The 17,031-nt window shown below is 31.8% G+C and overlaps 1 protein-coding gene across 1 annotated transcript; it reads right to left on the minus strand.

The window, feature by feature from the left end:
* Positions 1-11,475: 11,475 nt before the first annotated feature.
* On the minus strand, positions 11,476-16,733 carry LOC107914603 (protein IQ-DOMAIN 14). Its single transcript, XM_016843549.2, has 6 exons — positions 15,996-16,733; positions 14,646-14,820; positions 13,768-14,181; positions 13,047-13,286; positions 12,754-12,882; positions 11,476-12,390 (listed from the first exon to the last, which is right to left on the minus strand). The coding sequence occupies exons 2-6, from the start codon at positions 14,718-14,720 to the stop codon at positions 11,677-11,679; spliced, it is 1,572 nt and encodes a 523-aa protein (XP_016699038.2). The 5' UTR covers positions 14,721-14,820; positions 15,996-16,733; the 3' UTR covers positions 11,476-11,676.
* Positions 16,734-17,031: the final 298 nt, after the last annotated feature.

Below are 17,031 nucleotides of genomic sequence, written 5' to 3' on the forward strand. Positions count from 1 at the left end.
TCTCAATAAAGTATTCTCAATCGAATTAGTAAGAAGTTCACACTCTCTACCCAAAGTTGTGGAGGAGTCTTGAGTTTGTTTTGTTCGATCTAAGTGGCATGTATATAGACGTTTGGTTATTTGTAAACAAATATGTTAAATTTTGAAGGTGATTACTTTGGACTCTCTTGATGTATGTAAATAAAATGAACTCAAGTTCTGTTATCTTTTTCATTATAAGTTTCGCAGGACCTATCACAGTATGGGGTATCCGCAAAACAATCCACCATTTAGGTATTCGCAAGAAATCATGAAATTAGATGTCCGTCTTACTTTCTGCATTTTTTGTGTTCATGAGATAACCTGTAGTTTAGCCATCTGTGATTCATTACTCAGTTAAACAACCTGCAGGATTGGTCCACCACATATTAGTCTGCAGTACGGTCCAGCCATGTATGTATGGAGTATGCATATGTTATGTGAGCCTCGTGTGGCAACATCCTATAGCTCATGTTCAGTGATTGGACCAGGTAAGGGGTGTCATGTATCCAAGGTTCCATTAATGACCATATTCACTTTTTTTGTGCTAATGACACTTAATTATCAATTTCCTACACAATCATTTAATTCTTGTATATTTTCTCATTCACATATTCAATTGGTTATTAGGTGACCGAGTCACCAAGTCTTTCTTGTTGTTAAACAAATTTGGAACTCTGTTTTTTTTAGGTTCATATTTATCATTTTACCTACTTTATTTATAACCCTTAGGCATATCATCACTTAAACATATTTTCAAATTTCATATTTGACCATTTCATACATTTTCACATATAATAATATTACATTAATTAGACATTCCATGACGACCAATTTTCATAATATATTACAAGGTGTTAAAGTACTTTATAACTAAGGCTTATTAAGTCATATATTTCCAAAATAACTTATTTCCGACACTTCAATTCATAGAATTTATATACATACCTTACAATATCATATTCATTTTAAATAAAAAATTTATCAACTTTCCTCAGCATATTAAAATAAGATAAGCATGAGTATCCAAGGGTACTTATATTTTGAATGCTTTTTTACACAAATCAAGCTTTCAACCACTTGAATCCAACCTTAAAATAGCTTGGAATATCATCCCTCATCATTTCCACATTTTTCATACACCATTAAATATAATGAAAAATTAATATAAAAGCTTTCCAAGTTTTCCCATGCAACCAATCTTAATAATCAAGCTAAGAAGGGTGAAAAACACCATTCCTTATATAACACCCCTAACCCGTCTCCATCGCCAGATGAAGGTTACGGAGCATTACCGATCAATCGAAAAAAATTTAAATTCATAACATTTAAATAAATTAAACAAGTTATAAACCATGCAATCATATACGTTTTGTCCCTATATCATGCCTTCGAGGCCCTAAAAATATCTTACAAGCAATCTGGGACCAAATCGAAACAAAATAGAAGTTATAAGAAAAATGTACAAAAATTGGAAAATAGGGATCACATGGCCGTGTGACATAGCCCAGGCTGTGTAACATTCAAACTAAGGGATACATGGCCGTGTCCCATCCCATGTCCTCACCCATGTAACTCACTGAGTAGGGTCACATGGCCTTGTCGTAAGCCGTGTGCCAGACCGTGTAACTCTCTGAGTTGCCACACACGCCCGTGTGCTAGACCATGTGCTAGGTTGTGCAACTCACTAACTTATAAAACCGTAGAACTTTACAAATGACACAAGACCATATTGCCAGGCTGTGTGACGTGTGATAGCCCGTGTCTAAGGCCATGTGAACCCAAAAACTTACCTAAAATCAAGCCATTTGAAGTCCAATTCATACCTAATCATTTAAACCATTTGGGCACATATTCAAAGGATTCAAATATCATTCAAACATGCATAAACATGTCATTCCAATCATTTTAAATCACCTAACCAATATGCCATTCAAATGCACCACAATTATATCAAAACATCATTTACCAAAACAAGTCAATTTTGCATATTCCCAAGCATAATAACCTAGTTCAATTAACTATCATACATGATCATTTGCAAGCCATTAAAGCATACCAAAAGAACCTTATTTACAAGCACTTAAAAGTGACCAATATGACATATCTTGGTAAGGCATTAAGGTGCACCAAACCAACAAAACATCAAAAGCTTAAACATATCAAAACATACATTACAAAGATCCTATACATGCAATTATTAACCTTGGCCAAAATACGCAAAATCTACCGATATAACTGCTGGATAGTGTGATAGGTCTTAGATGATCTTCTAACCGATCGAGTTTTCGATTATCTATAAAACAAAGGAAAATAATTACGTAAGCAACAAGTGCTTAGTAAGCTCGTATAAACTTAAACATAACTTACCATTTCATTTGCACAAATATAACATAAGTATGATATCAACCAAAACCATAAGCTTGACATAAGCCTATACAAACATCATCAACTCACAAGTTAGTGTACTTGTCCATAATACAAATGAATTCAACCATAAATTAGTAGATTTCTATACATATGTATACAATGAACTCATCAACCTTTTGATAGATTCATAATTTATTCCATTTGCATTCTTACCATTTTATTTCTTTTTCTTACCTGTTGAATCATCTAGAATTACATCAGATACTCGGGAAAGCTCACACATAGTGTGCCTTTACATATAACTGTAATATTTCCTTTACATCAATGCTCACACGAGCTGTGAAATGGGCATGCTTACACAAGTTATGGTTCGGAATATAAGCTACACGATGCTGCTCACACGAGTTGTGGAGAATTTCAACAAATGTAGGACCTCAGCCATTGGTAGGACATTCAAGACCAGCACCCGAAACATGAAATCCCTAATGACATATCATTTGTATCCTAAGAATTCTTAAGGTTCAACCAAGACTCGTTATCCGTCAATTTATCATAATATGGATACATTTATATATAGATTCATTTCTATTAAAACAACATGGAAAATAGTCAATTTAACTAACATTAAAACGATCACAGTTCATACGAACTTACCTCAATAACTAAGGCGTAGAAGTAGAATAGAACACTAATCCAAAACTTTAATATTTCCTTGATTTAAGTCTAAATGTGGTTTATCTTGATCTAAATAGATAATTTCAATCAATTAAGTACTTCTAGTATTCAATTTAACCCATAGTTCATAATTATACAAAATTATGATTTTACCCCTAACATTTTAAATTTTCATAATTTAGTCTTTAACATAACTTGAAATTTAACCATTTTAATCCTCCATACTAACTAGCCAATTTTCATAGGGACTTATACCAACTCACTTAATCCAACATTTCATAATTTTAACATGAAATTTTACTATCTTCACAAATAAAACCCTAAATGCAATTTCACCAAAAATCACTTAACAAAACTTGTTTATTTCACAACCAAGATTAATAATCTATCAAATAACTACAAAACCAAATAAAAAACATCCATGGCAAGTCCCTCAACCTTTAATATTTTTACAAATTAACCCCGGGCTAGCAAGATTAAGCTAAAACGAATTCAAAAACATAAAAATCATTAAAAACGTGGCTTGAATTCACTTACATGCATCAACACAAGCTAAACCGAAAGTTTATTCTTCTCCAATGGCTAACTTAAGGTTTGAAACAAAACAATGAAAAAGATATCATCTTTACTTTATGTTTTATTATCTTGATTTTTATTTTATTTACTAAATTACCATATTAACCTTATTACTAATTAAAAATTTCAATAAAACATATCCATGCACATCCACTAATTTTAAATATGGTAGATTTACCATTCAAATCCATTAACTTTCCTTTCCATAGCCATTTAGCCCTTTTAACTATTAGAATTCAACTTTAACACCTTTTACGATTTAGTCCTTTTCACCTAATTAGCCATTTAAACATCAAAATTTCTTAACAAAATTTTACTACGACCTTAATATAATCCTGTAAACATTAAATAAATAATAAAATAATAAATCATTGAAATTGTGGTCCCAAAACCACTATTCCGACACCACTGAAAATGGACTATTACACCTTACCTTTTTAAAGTTTTCTCTCTCTAGCTTTCATTTTCTATCTCAATAATCAGAAAAACCTTTGTTAAAAAAAATATATTTGAAGTTGAAAATGATTTTCGAAAGGCCTTTTTAAAAGTATTTTAGCAAATTCTCAAAGTTTGAATGTTGGGTTTTCAGAAGTTTTAAGAAAAAACAAGAAAAATGAATGAAGAAGAAGAGAAACTCCATGAGAAAGGAGCTGGTTGGCAACAACAAAGAGAAGGCTGATGGGGGTTCCTCCTTTCCTATTTTCTTCTTTTAAAAACACCTAAATGGGCCGAAAGCCTAAGCCTACAATATTAAGTCCAACTTTTTAAAATTGTGATCCACTAATCCAATACATTACCCAAATGGTCCAAATTCATCCTACACATAAAATATATTATCCAATTACTATTTTCATCATAAAATTCTTAAAAAATCACCAAAATACTCTTATGTCGTAAAATTATCATCTTGCTTCTTTTACTTCAAAACTTAATTTCTTCACAATAAATAAACACTTGACCACTTCAATTTCATAATTCACATTTGATAATTAATAAGAATCCTTTAATGAAAAAAATGCATTTAAACTTGTTTTAACAAAAATAATAAAAAATTACAGTTTAGTCTTTTTGCTTTCCAATATTTCCAATTTGGTTTCAAAAGTGATTTCTATCACACCATTGCATTTTTCCAACTTATTCTTATGTCAAATGGCCAATAATAACTCACACTTACCCTTTTGGTTAAATTTACACCTTACTCCTCAAACATTGCAAATTTATGATTTAGTCACTTTTTGTCGCATCTTCATTTATAAAATTCTTTTCATAAATTTCTATCTCAAATATCAACTTTTCTTCCATAAGAATCCTTTAACTGGCTCATTTCCAAATTTTCTTGCAAATTTACTATATCCTCTACCAGAATAATGCCATGTGTCTAATCGAAAATTCTAAGGTGTTACAACTCTCCCTTCCTTATGAAAATTTCATCCTTCGAATTTCGTATAAAAGGTTATCAAGAAATTGTATTGATGTATTGGTTCTTTCTTATAATCCTTATTACTCACTTAAGGCATCGATTCTAAAACCCTTTATTTCATTTATTTATACATATGATCTTATTCTTGATAGATATCAGATTGTGTTGATTGTTGAGCCACCAAAACCAACAAAACCTATAAAGGCTTACCCTGAAATCAGAGCAAACAAGAATGAGTTTTACATCACACTTCAGAAGTTTAATACTTAAGTCTTTTCCATAAGGTTCATAGGCTTCTTGATTCAATTCTTTCCTTTGCCATTCTAGACTCACTACACAACAGTTCTTCTAGGCATTCTTAACACATGTGGTGCTCAACCAAATCTTGATTGCATTTCATGTCATCCTAGATTTTAAAATGGATCAAATCCACTTGACTTCCTTTTACTTAGCTCATTTTTTTGTAACTATTTGGACCTCACCTTGATATTTCATGTCATCCCAAATTTATCATGATAACATAACACCATTTGGACCTCATGTAGCCAATTTTTTTTAATACCATATGCATGAAATAATTTTTGCTTTATCCTTGCAGTGTCATATCACGAATTAGTTTCATCTCAAAATCATAACTTTTCACCTAAGAATGGAGGTACATAGTAGACTCACTATCCTTATTCCTCAAATACCTAAACATATTTAGTCCACATTTCAGGAATGGTTGTCAAATACTCATTATAACAATGGCACGTTAAACTTCACTAATTCTTCTTAACCGAGGCATAAATTGACATAATTACATCAACCTTGACATCACACATAGATAACCTTTATTCAATAGTTTTCTTATCTTAGGGGAAATCCAAATCATTAGATCCAATCTCGAAGTCCTATAACACAAATATCTCATTTCAATGTAAAGGCGTCTAAGTACTTTGTTGGGAGTTCGCTTGATGTCATATACTTACTTTACTATCTTCTTATGCACACAGTTTGTCTCAGATCATAGCCTATAATCGTTATAGAGAATCCATTTAATATTATCTGTCCACTTCACAATCCCATGTTGCATACATTTTCATTGACCTGAAATCCTTACTTGTTCCTTAGAGTCCGCATGATTTATTTCGATTTTCTTTAAATCATATATTTTAACTTTATTCATAAATTCCAATTCGTATACCTATGATGATCTTGCACATAAGTCGCAATTTCCTTAAATTCAAAATATCATAGTCATATCCAAATCCTAACCTGTTCATAATTTGCTTGTGTAAACAATAGAGATTTCCTCATTAGCCACTTATTATGCCATCAAATTAATCACTTTATACTGGCAATGCCAAATCTCAAACTCAAAATTATTTGTGCTTTCCTTTCACTGACAAATTACACAATCTCTTTCTCTCTTTCTCTCTCTCTCTCTCTCTCTCTTCTTTTATCATGATCATTATCCATCACAGTCACATAAAACATCTTTTTGTACTCAACATTGACTTAAATCAAATCAATCCTCCTTACATTGTACCTGAATCATATCCTCACATTTTTCTCCTTATAACCTTTTTTCCAATTACCAAGACATATCCCAACCATATACACATTTACTTGTATACACATATTTTGATCCCTTCTTTTGTAAAGGTCCAATATCAAAGTTCATTTCAATGTTGCTTGTAAGAAACCAAGATTTGGAACCTTGATTGTCTTTCGCATTGATTTCAACTCTTCCAAGCTTGTTAAGCCCACTCATCACGGTATCTTGTGCGACCAAGTTTAACTTAGCTTGAATCTACCTTGATCTTGCTCGAGTGGTTGGACCTTTAGGAAGACTAAGTCCATCACTTTGTTGGGTTATCGAATGAGATTGTGAATGGCTCTTGGGCTTGCATTAGTTTTCATTCTTCAGCAAATTCAATAGATGCCTTTAGGTTTTCTTTAGCCTCATGGTACAAAACCTTAAGGATATGTCAGTTCTTTAACAATACCTAATGAGGAAAATACTTTTGTGTTACCTATACTATTATTAAGTTTGTGATTAGGTTGGTGTCATGAGTCAACTTGATACCAACTCGGTCAAGGAAATCACCAAAAAAAATTATATTTGAAACATGTAAAATATAGTATTATAAGGTATTTTTGTATTTTCATACTTTATATAAAAATTAATAAAAAAATAACTTTAAATTAAGAAAATATGCAAACTATATGATTTAAACTCAAAACATTAAGAATCTTAAACTTTGCCATCCAACAAAAATCTCATCATTGTTTAATATGACAATCTTTAACATAAAATTTATTTTCCACCCTCTTCGTGTTCTATGTATCTTTACTTCTTTACCAATATTAAGTCATTTACTGAGTTTTGTGTCACAAGTTAAGTGACACCAACTAATTTGGATAAATTATTAATTAACCCTTTCATATTTGTAATTTATATTATTACAAGGGTACTTTTCTCTTTTTTATATTTTTTAAAGAAAAACCAATAAAACTTTTGCATATAAAGAGATTTTAACCCATTTCACCAACATCAATAGCACCTCGACTTTAATACTTCAACTAAAACTTTATTAATAGAATCATTTATGGAGTTGGTGTCACAAATCAACTCAACACCAACTCAAAATTGATGCAAGCTTTTTTAAAGTAAGTTAGTACTCTACCTATGATTCAATTGTTAAATAACCATTTCATAACTCTATTTTTAATGTTGAAATTTTCTTTCACCAACATGATAACATTTTTACATTTTGATAACATGTTAAATAATGCTTTCGTGCTATAGAAAAATGTTCATACGAGTAAAAAAAAATAGAGTGCATTTAATATTCTTAATTACATGTATTTCCTTATTTAAATTTATTTTCACTCCCAATTTAAATTAATTTGTTTCATTTAATATTTAAAACTCTTGATAAATTTAAATGAATAAGTTTGATTGAACTTATCTATTTAATAAAAATAAATTTGATTTCCATGTTTTACTTTAAGCTTAAACTATTTGTACACAAGTTTCAAATTCAGAGAACAACCAAAATATAACAAGCAAAGTAATTATAAGGATGACCATAGAGTGGGTTGCTAAATTTATCACCACTTCACAGTTGGCACACGTTGCTTTATCACTTGTCCTGTAACATCCTTTATCCAACATGTTAACAAATACGAATAAGAAGTGTCACATTAAAATTAACAGTTCTAATCTCTAACCCTAGCTTACTTTTCTGGCATCGAGGCTCCATATGACATTTAAATTCCTTTTAAAAGTTCATCATTAATTAAGTTTTAATTAGAGAATCTAGATTTCAAGTCAATTTAAAGAATAAAGGTATCGGAATATATACTAGATTACTATTCCTTTTTAACTTCAAAGTCTTCGTATATCAAAACTTCTCGTGACTTTTGCATCCTAATATTATTTATTTTATATTAAATTTAACTTCTTTTCAATTTAATCATTTCTCAAGATGAACTAATACTTCATAATATAACTCACTTCACCTTCATATTGTTGTTACTAAATTAATTCTCAATATATGTATATATATACTTTTACTTATTTATTTTCTAATTTAAGACTTAATTCAATAATTTTCCAAAATTTTCATTTAACCACTTATATAATTATTTTCTTCATTTCCACTCCTGTATTTTTTAGAATTTATTAAACAGGACCTATTTTTCAATATTACAAATTTTACAAACAGTCCATAAAATTTTAGTTTTGCAGTTTTTACAAATTGGTCCCTGAAGTTCGATTTTTACTGTTTTATGATTTTAGTCCTTAAAAACAGAATCTGTTTCTTCCAAAAACAGCCCAGAATTCCCAGATTTTTATAAGTCAGTCCCCTTTTCTCAAATTTCCAGATTTTAAAATCTTTACAATTTAGTCCCTATAACATAGAGGTGTAAATGGGTCGGGTCGGGTTCGGGCCATGCCTAATCATGATATTAACATACTTTATTCTTGCTCAAGCCGGGCCCGACCCAAAATTTGGGCCTAAAATTTTGCCCCCACCCATATTTACAAAATACTAACCCAAGCCAATTTTATGCCCACCCATATTATTTTTAATTTTTAAAAAAAATAATATTTATATTTTTTTATTTTAATATTTAATAATTTTATACATTTTTTTATTTATTGAAAATTTTTATATAGTCATCTTAACATTTTTTTAATGTTTACATTAGAGTAGTATTATATATTTAGTATAGGTTTATTTTTTTCATGTGTTCTAAATTACATAATATATATATATAAATAACATAATATAAAGTATTATAAATTTAAAATGGGCCAGGCCAAGCTCGAGGCTTGAATGTTCCAGCCCAACCCATATTTTAAAGGGGCCTAATTTTTTTGCCCAATCCCATTTTTCGGGCTTGTTTTTTTACCCAAACCCTCTCGAATTTTGGATGGACCTTCGAGCCTAAACAGATAACCCAACCCATGGACAAGTCTGCTATAACATCAATCATTATCTCATAATGTTCTCTTTTATAAGTTTTCAAATAAAAAACCATACATAACAATTAATATTTAAATTTTAGATTTCCACATTTCAATTCTTAAATTTTGAACTTTTAGAAAATTTTCAATTTAGTTCTTTTAATCTAAAACATGTTAATTTAAATATAATTTTTCAATATATCATATTCTCATAGTCTTATCATAAAAATCCAAAATTTAATCTCTCTATTTAAATCCTTAATTTCAGAATTTTATCCAAATTTACAATTTACTCATTACTTCATTTTTTATCAAATTAATCACTTTAACAGATAATTTTTCAATTTACTCATCCAAATAATAATCAAAATAAATATTTACAACTTTCAACATCACAAATGCACAATTTATCAGTCACACTAATAAAATTTTTATTACAAATTTTCATAATTAAACAACTCACACTTGCTTTTAGTTATTCACTTAAAATCATTCATCAATTATTCTTAAAATTATTCACCATTCTCTGCATACATAAACATTATATTTTCTTTATTTAGAACATGAAAAATAATTATACAAAATTAATTCTTACAATATCTCATCAATTTAAACACTCAAATAAATGTAACATAATAATTAAAACCACTTAGCTTAATTTCTTGACTACATTCTTTCTCACACTTCCATCTTCATCTTCAAGCCTTGACACCTTGATTTCCTAACTTCTCTTTAACTTCCTTCACTTCCAACTCCAATTTCTTACTTCCAAAATGATAATCGAACTCTCTAGGATCCCTACTTCACTTTTCCTTTTTGGTGATTATAGAAATTTTCATGAATTTTGGATGAAAATAGTAAATTTAATGGAAAATGACTAAATTACATAAAGTGCAAAATTTTGTTCTTCTCCCTTTCATGGACGTTAAGAGCTTTTTGAAAGTATGAAGACTTCCTTTATAATTATCATATATATTAAAATAATAATTAAATAATAAAATATCACCAACATAATAATTATAATCTAAGGGTTCATATCCCTTTTCTTAATCTTCAAGTAAATCCAATAGCCTTGATTCATCCATACACTCAAGGGTATTGTAGTAAATTTCTTAAAATTATTTTTCTTGCAAAAGGACCATTTTGTTCTTGAAACTTTTTTATATTTACAATTTTGTTATTCACACTTTTGGAAAAATGACAATTTTAGTCACTAAAATTTTTCTATTTTTTCACTTTAAACCCTTAAATTTTGAGTATTTACGATTTGGCCCCATTACTCTTCAATTTTTTTATAATTTAGTCCTTCAAATCATTATCTCACAACAGATTTCTTGTTTTAAGTTCCTTCAATATCCGATACTCTTTTCTACTAACATTGATAATTCACATTTTATTTACTTTAAGAAATCTTAACACATATATTCCAGAGTTTACTCTTCTTACTACTAAGGGAACTTTAAAAATGTTACATGCCCCGCTCCACTATGTACGTATAGTCTTAAAAACCACTATCACCTCCATGAATGTTAGATACATCCATCTCCCACCCAAACATGCTCTATTTCAATTTAATTTCTGTACTTATCTTTAATCTTTTAAATCTTTTTAAAGTCGAGTAAACATCTAAATATAATTCTTTAAAAAATTATTTAAACATAAAATATATGAATTTTCTTCTATAATATTTTGTTACATTTTTACCTTATATATACAAAGAAAAAAAAATAGTAATTTCATATAGTGACGAGACGAAACGAAAAAAGTGGTTATTATAACTACTCCATACGCAAGGTCCAAAATAAAAAATTCATCCTAGTCCACTCCGTCCACAATTTTTTTTTAAATCTACTTTATTCGAAGGGAATCAATTTAAAATTGATCTCACAGCTTCAAATTTTGTCATCCCAAATAACCATAAATCTCATCCCCAACCTAGAAAAATAATAAAGAATTAAAAAAAATTACTATAATAGCTTACCAAACCCCAAATCGTGTTACATTGAAACCATCATTTCCTATAGGGTTTTTTTTTTAAATTTTTTTTATTTTTATCTTACAACCAGTAAATTGTGCAACTCAACATAGCACCATACACTCAGATAAACACCAAAATGAAGAAATCAAAGGTTAAAAAATAAGGAACAATAGAAGATCACACAAATCGGTTAAATGGCTTTCTTCCAACCGTAGCAGGCATTGAAACGGTTGAATCCACACTCAAATTACCTATAGATTGAAGCGATTGGTTCTTATCTAAACCCTTTTGAGAGCTTGAATCCTTGCCTGAAAACAAAGACCCTTTGCTCCACTTGAATGATCCTATCCCTTGTGTCAAAGGGAATGAAACCCGCCTCTTCGATGACTCGCTTCCTGGAGTCCCCATGAACATCTCCTTCAGATTGCTGTTGGCTCTTGCTTTGGCCTTCGCTGAAACTGTTGGTGTCATGTAATTTGGAACTGAAAATGGTGGGCAGCTAGTAAGGCTGTCATCATCCTTCAAGGGCAAGTCGAATGGCGAATCCGCTCCACTAGCTCTCGGTCTTGAATATTTTGACAATCCTGAACTGCTTCCTTGTAGGATTCTACTAGGTGGAGTTTGCATAGGTCGTGTAGTTGATCTTGTAGATTTCGGTGTTGGAGTGTCCATATTGTCAAACATAAATTGATGTTGCTTGCTGCTCAATGGCGGTTTTGGACTAGGCTTCAATTCGGAATTTGGCCTTGGTGGTGTAAGCGGGAAATTCTTAATGCCTTGGCTTTCAGGAGTGTTGCTAGAAGATAGCTGACGTTCTAACCAGTTCCACCACCATGGAAATCCACGAGTGCGAATGTCTGCGTGAACTGGTTTTGGAGTAGTTTTCCATAGCTGTATGGAGAAAGGTAAATCAACGGTAGTTAGGCTTATACAAGTCAAACTAAATGGAGATGAATGCTAAGGTTTGATTAGATTTGACATTCAACCCTATCAATGTTGGACGTAAAATATTCAGAAGCCAAGTCACACTTCAGATGATCATTCGAGATCGCTTCATCAGTTTAATTCCCATAGGAAATTATACACCAATACGACAGAAAAACTAGAATGCTTAACCAACAGAGGGGTCCATTGAAGGACAAAGTATTGTTTCAACTAGCAGCTTTCAGCAAAAAGATATGCTGAAAATATGAGTTTATACACTAACCATCCTGCATGATCCAACTGAAACTGGATTTGGGGTAGTAAAAATACCTGGTGGGAATATGCATAGGCCATGGCTCTCTCTCTCTTGATGACTGCCTCTACCTTCCTCTGCATTCTTGCCTCGATTTCTTCTTTTGGTAGCACACTATCATCCCAGTCTTCATTGCCTGCCTCGGACTGATCCAATGCTCAACTAAGTTACTCATTTTAACAGGAATATAAAGAGTAAATATGTACGAAACAGGCATGAATTATCTCCAAGTTTCACCAAGTTTCCTGAGGTCTTATGAGACTAGAAAGAAGAGTATATGCAACCAGAAATGAAACAAATGAAAACTTACTGCCTGACTGAAGGCCAATTTACCCAAGGTACTCTCCACTTCTTTATCATTCTTAAAATGAACCTCTTGTCGTGCTTGGTTTTCTAACATCTGGATCCGGCGTGACTGAATCTGAGACTGTATTCGCACCAAAAGCTGCATACGTTTCATTGCAGTTGAAGTTTGACGTTTCACGTTTTGACCTCTAACAACTCCTTGAAGCCTCACAAGGCCTTTCCAAGCTCGAAAACTTCTCCTCGCCTGTATTATGAGTTCCAAGATAATCAATCTGGGAATCAACTATTGATGCAAGACAAATCAATGCAAAGGACTCTACTGTGTATCATCATACAACATGATATCACCAACAACTAAGAGCAATGCGATTAACTGTTTTCCCAAGGAAACTTCAGCCATTACTGAGCCCATTAGAAAGTTGTTCATAGCAAATGGCTTTTAACCTTTCTACCTATAAAGGTTTTAAGGGGAATTATGTTCATTTATAATATGTGAGTGGAGGGGAAAGTGACTAAATATAGACCAGACTTGCACAAACAATAATATCCCACATCAGTACTTGTCATAAGTCCTTAAAATATGAAATCTTTAACAGATTAATTCTGCTGAACTATTATTCAGTTTATGGCCATATAATTTGTCATTGTTCGTCTATTCAAAACCTGTTGCCTCCATGAAATTTGCACTTTGAAATCTTTTGTTAATAAGAAAAGTGAAGATTTACCATATAACCTCTATAGGCTGCTTGAATTTTCGTAGCAGAAGCATGATGATTCCTTAAAGTTGGTTCTGGTCGAGGACAGACGACCTTAGGTGGAGCAGCTCTTGGAGAAGCAGCTCGTGGAGGGGAAACGGTTCTTGGAGAAGCAGCCCTCGGGGAAGCAATCCTAGGAGAGGCAATCCTCTGTGAAGGAACTCTTGGAGAAGCATCTTTATGAGGCACAAAAGGTGGTGTCGTTGGCTGCTCTGGAGGTGTTGGAGGCCTGAATACTAGTTTATGCTCTCTTTCAGCCTCCCCAAGAATTTTCTCAATACTGCTGGGTTCTCTAAAGAGGGGAATAAAGGAATTGGTTTCTCCATGCCTTAATTTTCCTAGGCCTTTCTTCTTCTTTTCTTTACCACTTCGTTTATCCGATTCCTGAAGGATTTAACCATAGAAAAACAGAAGGCATCTTCTCAATAACATTTAGGTAGAAAAAGGTTCATTCTTTACAAGAACTAAATCCAGAGTGCTTCTTACGATGCATGAGATACATTTGATCTATGAAACAAACACATTGACTTCAAGAGCTGACTATGCAACAAAAATGTCTTCAATCAGAAATTTCACTCTCCAAAGGCAACTAATTCTACCCATTTCTATTTTGACATCTTTCCAAATGCCGGGTTCTTTTGTTTACCTAATCAGCAATCACAACTATCTGCTGGATGTTTGAACCTTATACACAAAATGTAAGTTTTTCTCTAACAAAAATATGAGATAGATGATGAAATTAAACAATAAAAAACATCTACAATTAGTACGTTCTTTTCATATAGTTAATCAAAACCATAGACAAAGTAGCGAAGTCCATATGCACCTAGTTAAAAATACGAACTTACATTACTTAGCTTTTCCTTGGAGTGTGGTATGAAAACCCTTTTAATTGCAGAAAACCAACTTCCTTTCTTTCCCATACTGCCAGCATTACTTTGTTGGTCTAAGCATGTGAAGAAACAGAATAACCAAAAAAAGCCAGCAAATCCACTCGTGCAAGGGCCAAAACGACGGTCCTATCTGGAGTCGTAAAGAGATGCATAAGATCTAATGTAATTACAGTGCTATACAGCATAGTGTCCATCATGAAAGATAAGGATGAAAAACAATGCATTAATCAAAACATTTAATGTTTCATGCAGATTCTAAAATTCAAGTTTTCAACCATGAAATCTGATTAAAATGCTTGATAAGCGTTATGACTTGGAAACTTTTCAGGCTTTTCATGATGCAAAAGTTCTTAAATAAAGAACAAATGTTACGACATGGAAACTTTTGTAAACACAATAACAAGTAAATTAGCTTGATTATTCATAAGGATAAGGTCCCAAAACTACTCATTAAAAGAGAATTAAAACTTCTCACAAAGGAGGCTATAGGCCTGAAACTAAGGTCATCCACCACCATGAATGAATCGAACAAAAAGCAAAATGAAAAGAACAGATGACACGAGAAGAAACAGGGGAATTTTGGTATGGTGATTCAGAATTCGGTGTAAGTTGAACGAAAAACAGCCTCCATATTCTCACAGGATATAAGTAAATTGGGTTTAACCCACCAGTTTGTTTCTTATGGTTCCAAGTTAAGCTCAAAACATTTCAGTCCAAGTATAGAAACCCTTGCAGACATATACAAGCAGGCATGAAAGTCCATTTGTTTTGTTAATCACCCATGAAAGATAATTTTGTCACTTTTTATATAATTAAAATAATAGTACAGAAATCCTTGACAATCAGCATAAACTTCCTCTCCGCAGAAATTTTTCCTTCTGGGAAGCTTGAGTTCTCCTAGTAGAAACCCCACAAAAAAAGTTCACCATAAATACTCAAATGCTAGAGATTTTTTATTTTCAGAAACTCCTGGTTTTGAGAACATATAATACTTGCCATGGAGAGGGGGGGGGGGATCTGTGTTGTTTAAAGCTTAAAAGACAACAATTAATTCTCCAACAAAACATCTGACACTCGTACAGAAAAGATCCAAAGACAGGAAAATTTTAATACTAAAAGTTTACTACCTTAAAGAAAAGCTCACTTTTTGAAAATTATAGTTTTCTACTCCTTCCCCAAGAACATAATTAACACAGAGCCAAAAGAAAAAAGATTACCTTTGATCATGAACAACATAATTGACAAAAGCCCAAAACTTTATATAAACAAAAATGCTAAAAAAACTAAAACATACGCGTAATGTACCTTTAAGAGAGAGCTTCAAACTTCCAAATTCTGCAAGAACCCTTCAAAAAGCTAAGTTATGAGAAGCTACAAAAAGAAGAACAGCAGCAAACAGCCTCCATCTATCCCATACAACATTGTTGTTTCAAATAATCTTTTTCTTGGTCCTAGCCTTTTTATCTAACACATGGGGGAGAGTTTCTATTTTGTTTCTTTCTACTCACTATTGTAATGTTTCTTACCTTTCCAAACACAAATTCTTTAACCTTTTTTGTTTCCCTTGGGTGGGTATGGAAATGTCCAACTTTTTCATTTTTTTTTCTTTTGCCACCTTTTTTTAACTTTTGGTGGCTGTGTACATGTTTTTAAAAGAAAGAAATCATCAAAGGGGTTGCTGCAGTTGATGATGATGATCACATTCATATCAGAAAACGAGTATAAGAAAGGGAAGGGTTGAGAGAAAAAGGGTTGCCCACTTTTTCACTCAATGTGCCAAACTTCAACCACCTTTACTTGAATAGGAAGACTATTTGGACAGCAACCATGCCCACTCACTGATTTAAACGGTTAGGTTTGGTACTCTTTCAATTCTTTTTTTCCTTAACCATTAATGTTGTAAATATAAATTTTATATTAAAATGTATTTCACATACCAGACATGCTTCAAGTGTGAACTATCTGTCTGGTCTGATAGGTTTGACCTGCAAGGAGAAACACGAAGATTTTTCGAGTTTCTGTCTGAGATTCGCAACCATGGATACCTCGGCTTGCCCGAGTCTCAAGCCTTGGAGAAAATGGTCAAATGATAAATGCCATTTTATCTTACCAATATTCTTTTAAGTCCCTTTTTTACTCATACCTACCTCATTTATTGACCTGGTTTCTATTTTATCGCTACTTTGATTTTCTTTTAAGCTCAAACAGACAGTAAGAAAGAATGTTTTCTTCTGATTAATGAATCTTATTTTTGGATATTATTTAGTTTTCTAGATTTTATGAAAAACCAAATTTATTTTGGTAATAATAATGATCCATGCACTACTGTAAAGGAAACTTG

The sequence above is a fragment of the Gossypium hirsutum genome, chromosome D10, assembly GCF_007990345.1.
Source record: "Gossypium hirsutum isolate 1008001.06 chromosome D10, Gossypium_hirsutum_v2.1, whole genome shotgun sequence".
In the NCBI taxonomy this organism is placed as follows: Eukaryota; Viridiplantae; Streptophyta; class Magnoliopsida; order Malvales; family Malvaceae; genus Gossypium; species Gossypium hirsutum.

Excerpts from the sequence above, each read along its gene's own strand:
- LOC107914603 (XM_016843549.2), bottom strand. The coding sequence starts at position 14,720 with ATGGGAAAGAAAGGAAGTTGGTTTTCTGCAATTAAAAGGGTTTTCATA. Across the intron at positions 13,287-13,767 it reads CAGCCTATAGAGGTTATATG|GCGAGGAGAAGTTTTCGAGC; the intron begins GTAAATCTTCAC and ends CTCATAATACAG. Across the intron at positions 12,391-12,753 it reads CCTATGCATATTCCCACCAG|CTATGGAAAACTACTCCAAA; the intron begins GTATTTTTACTA and ends TTCTCCATACAG.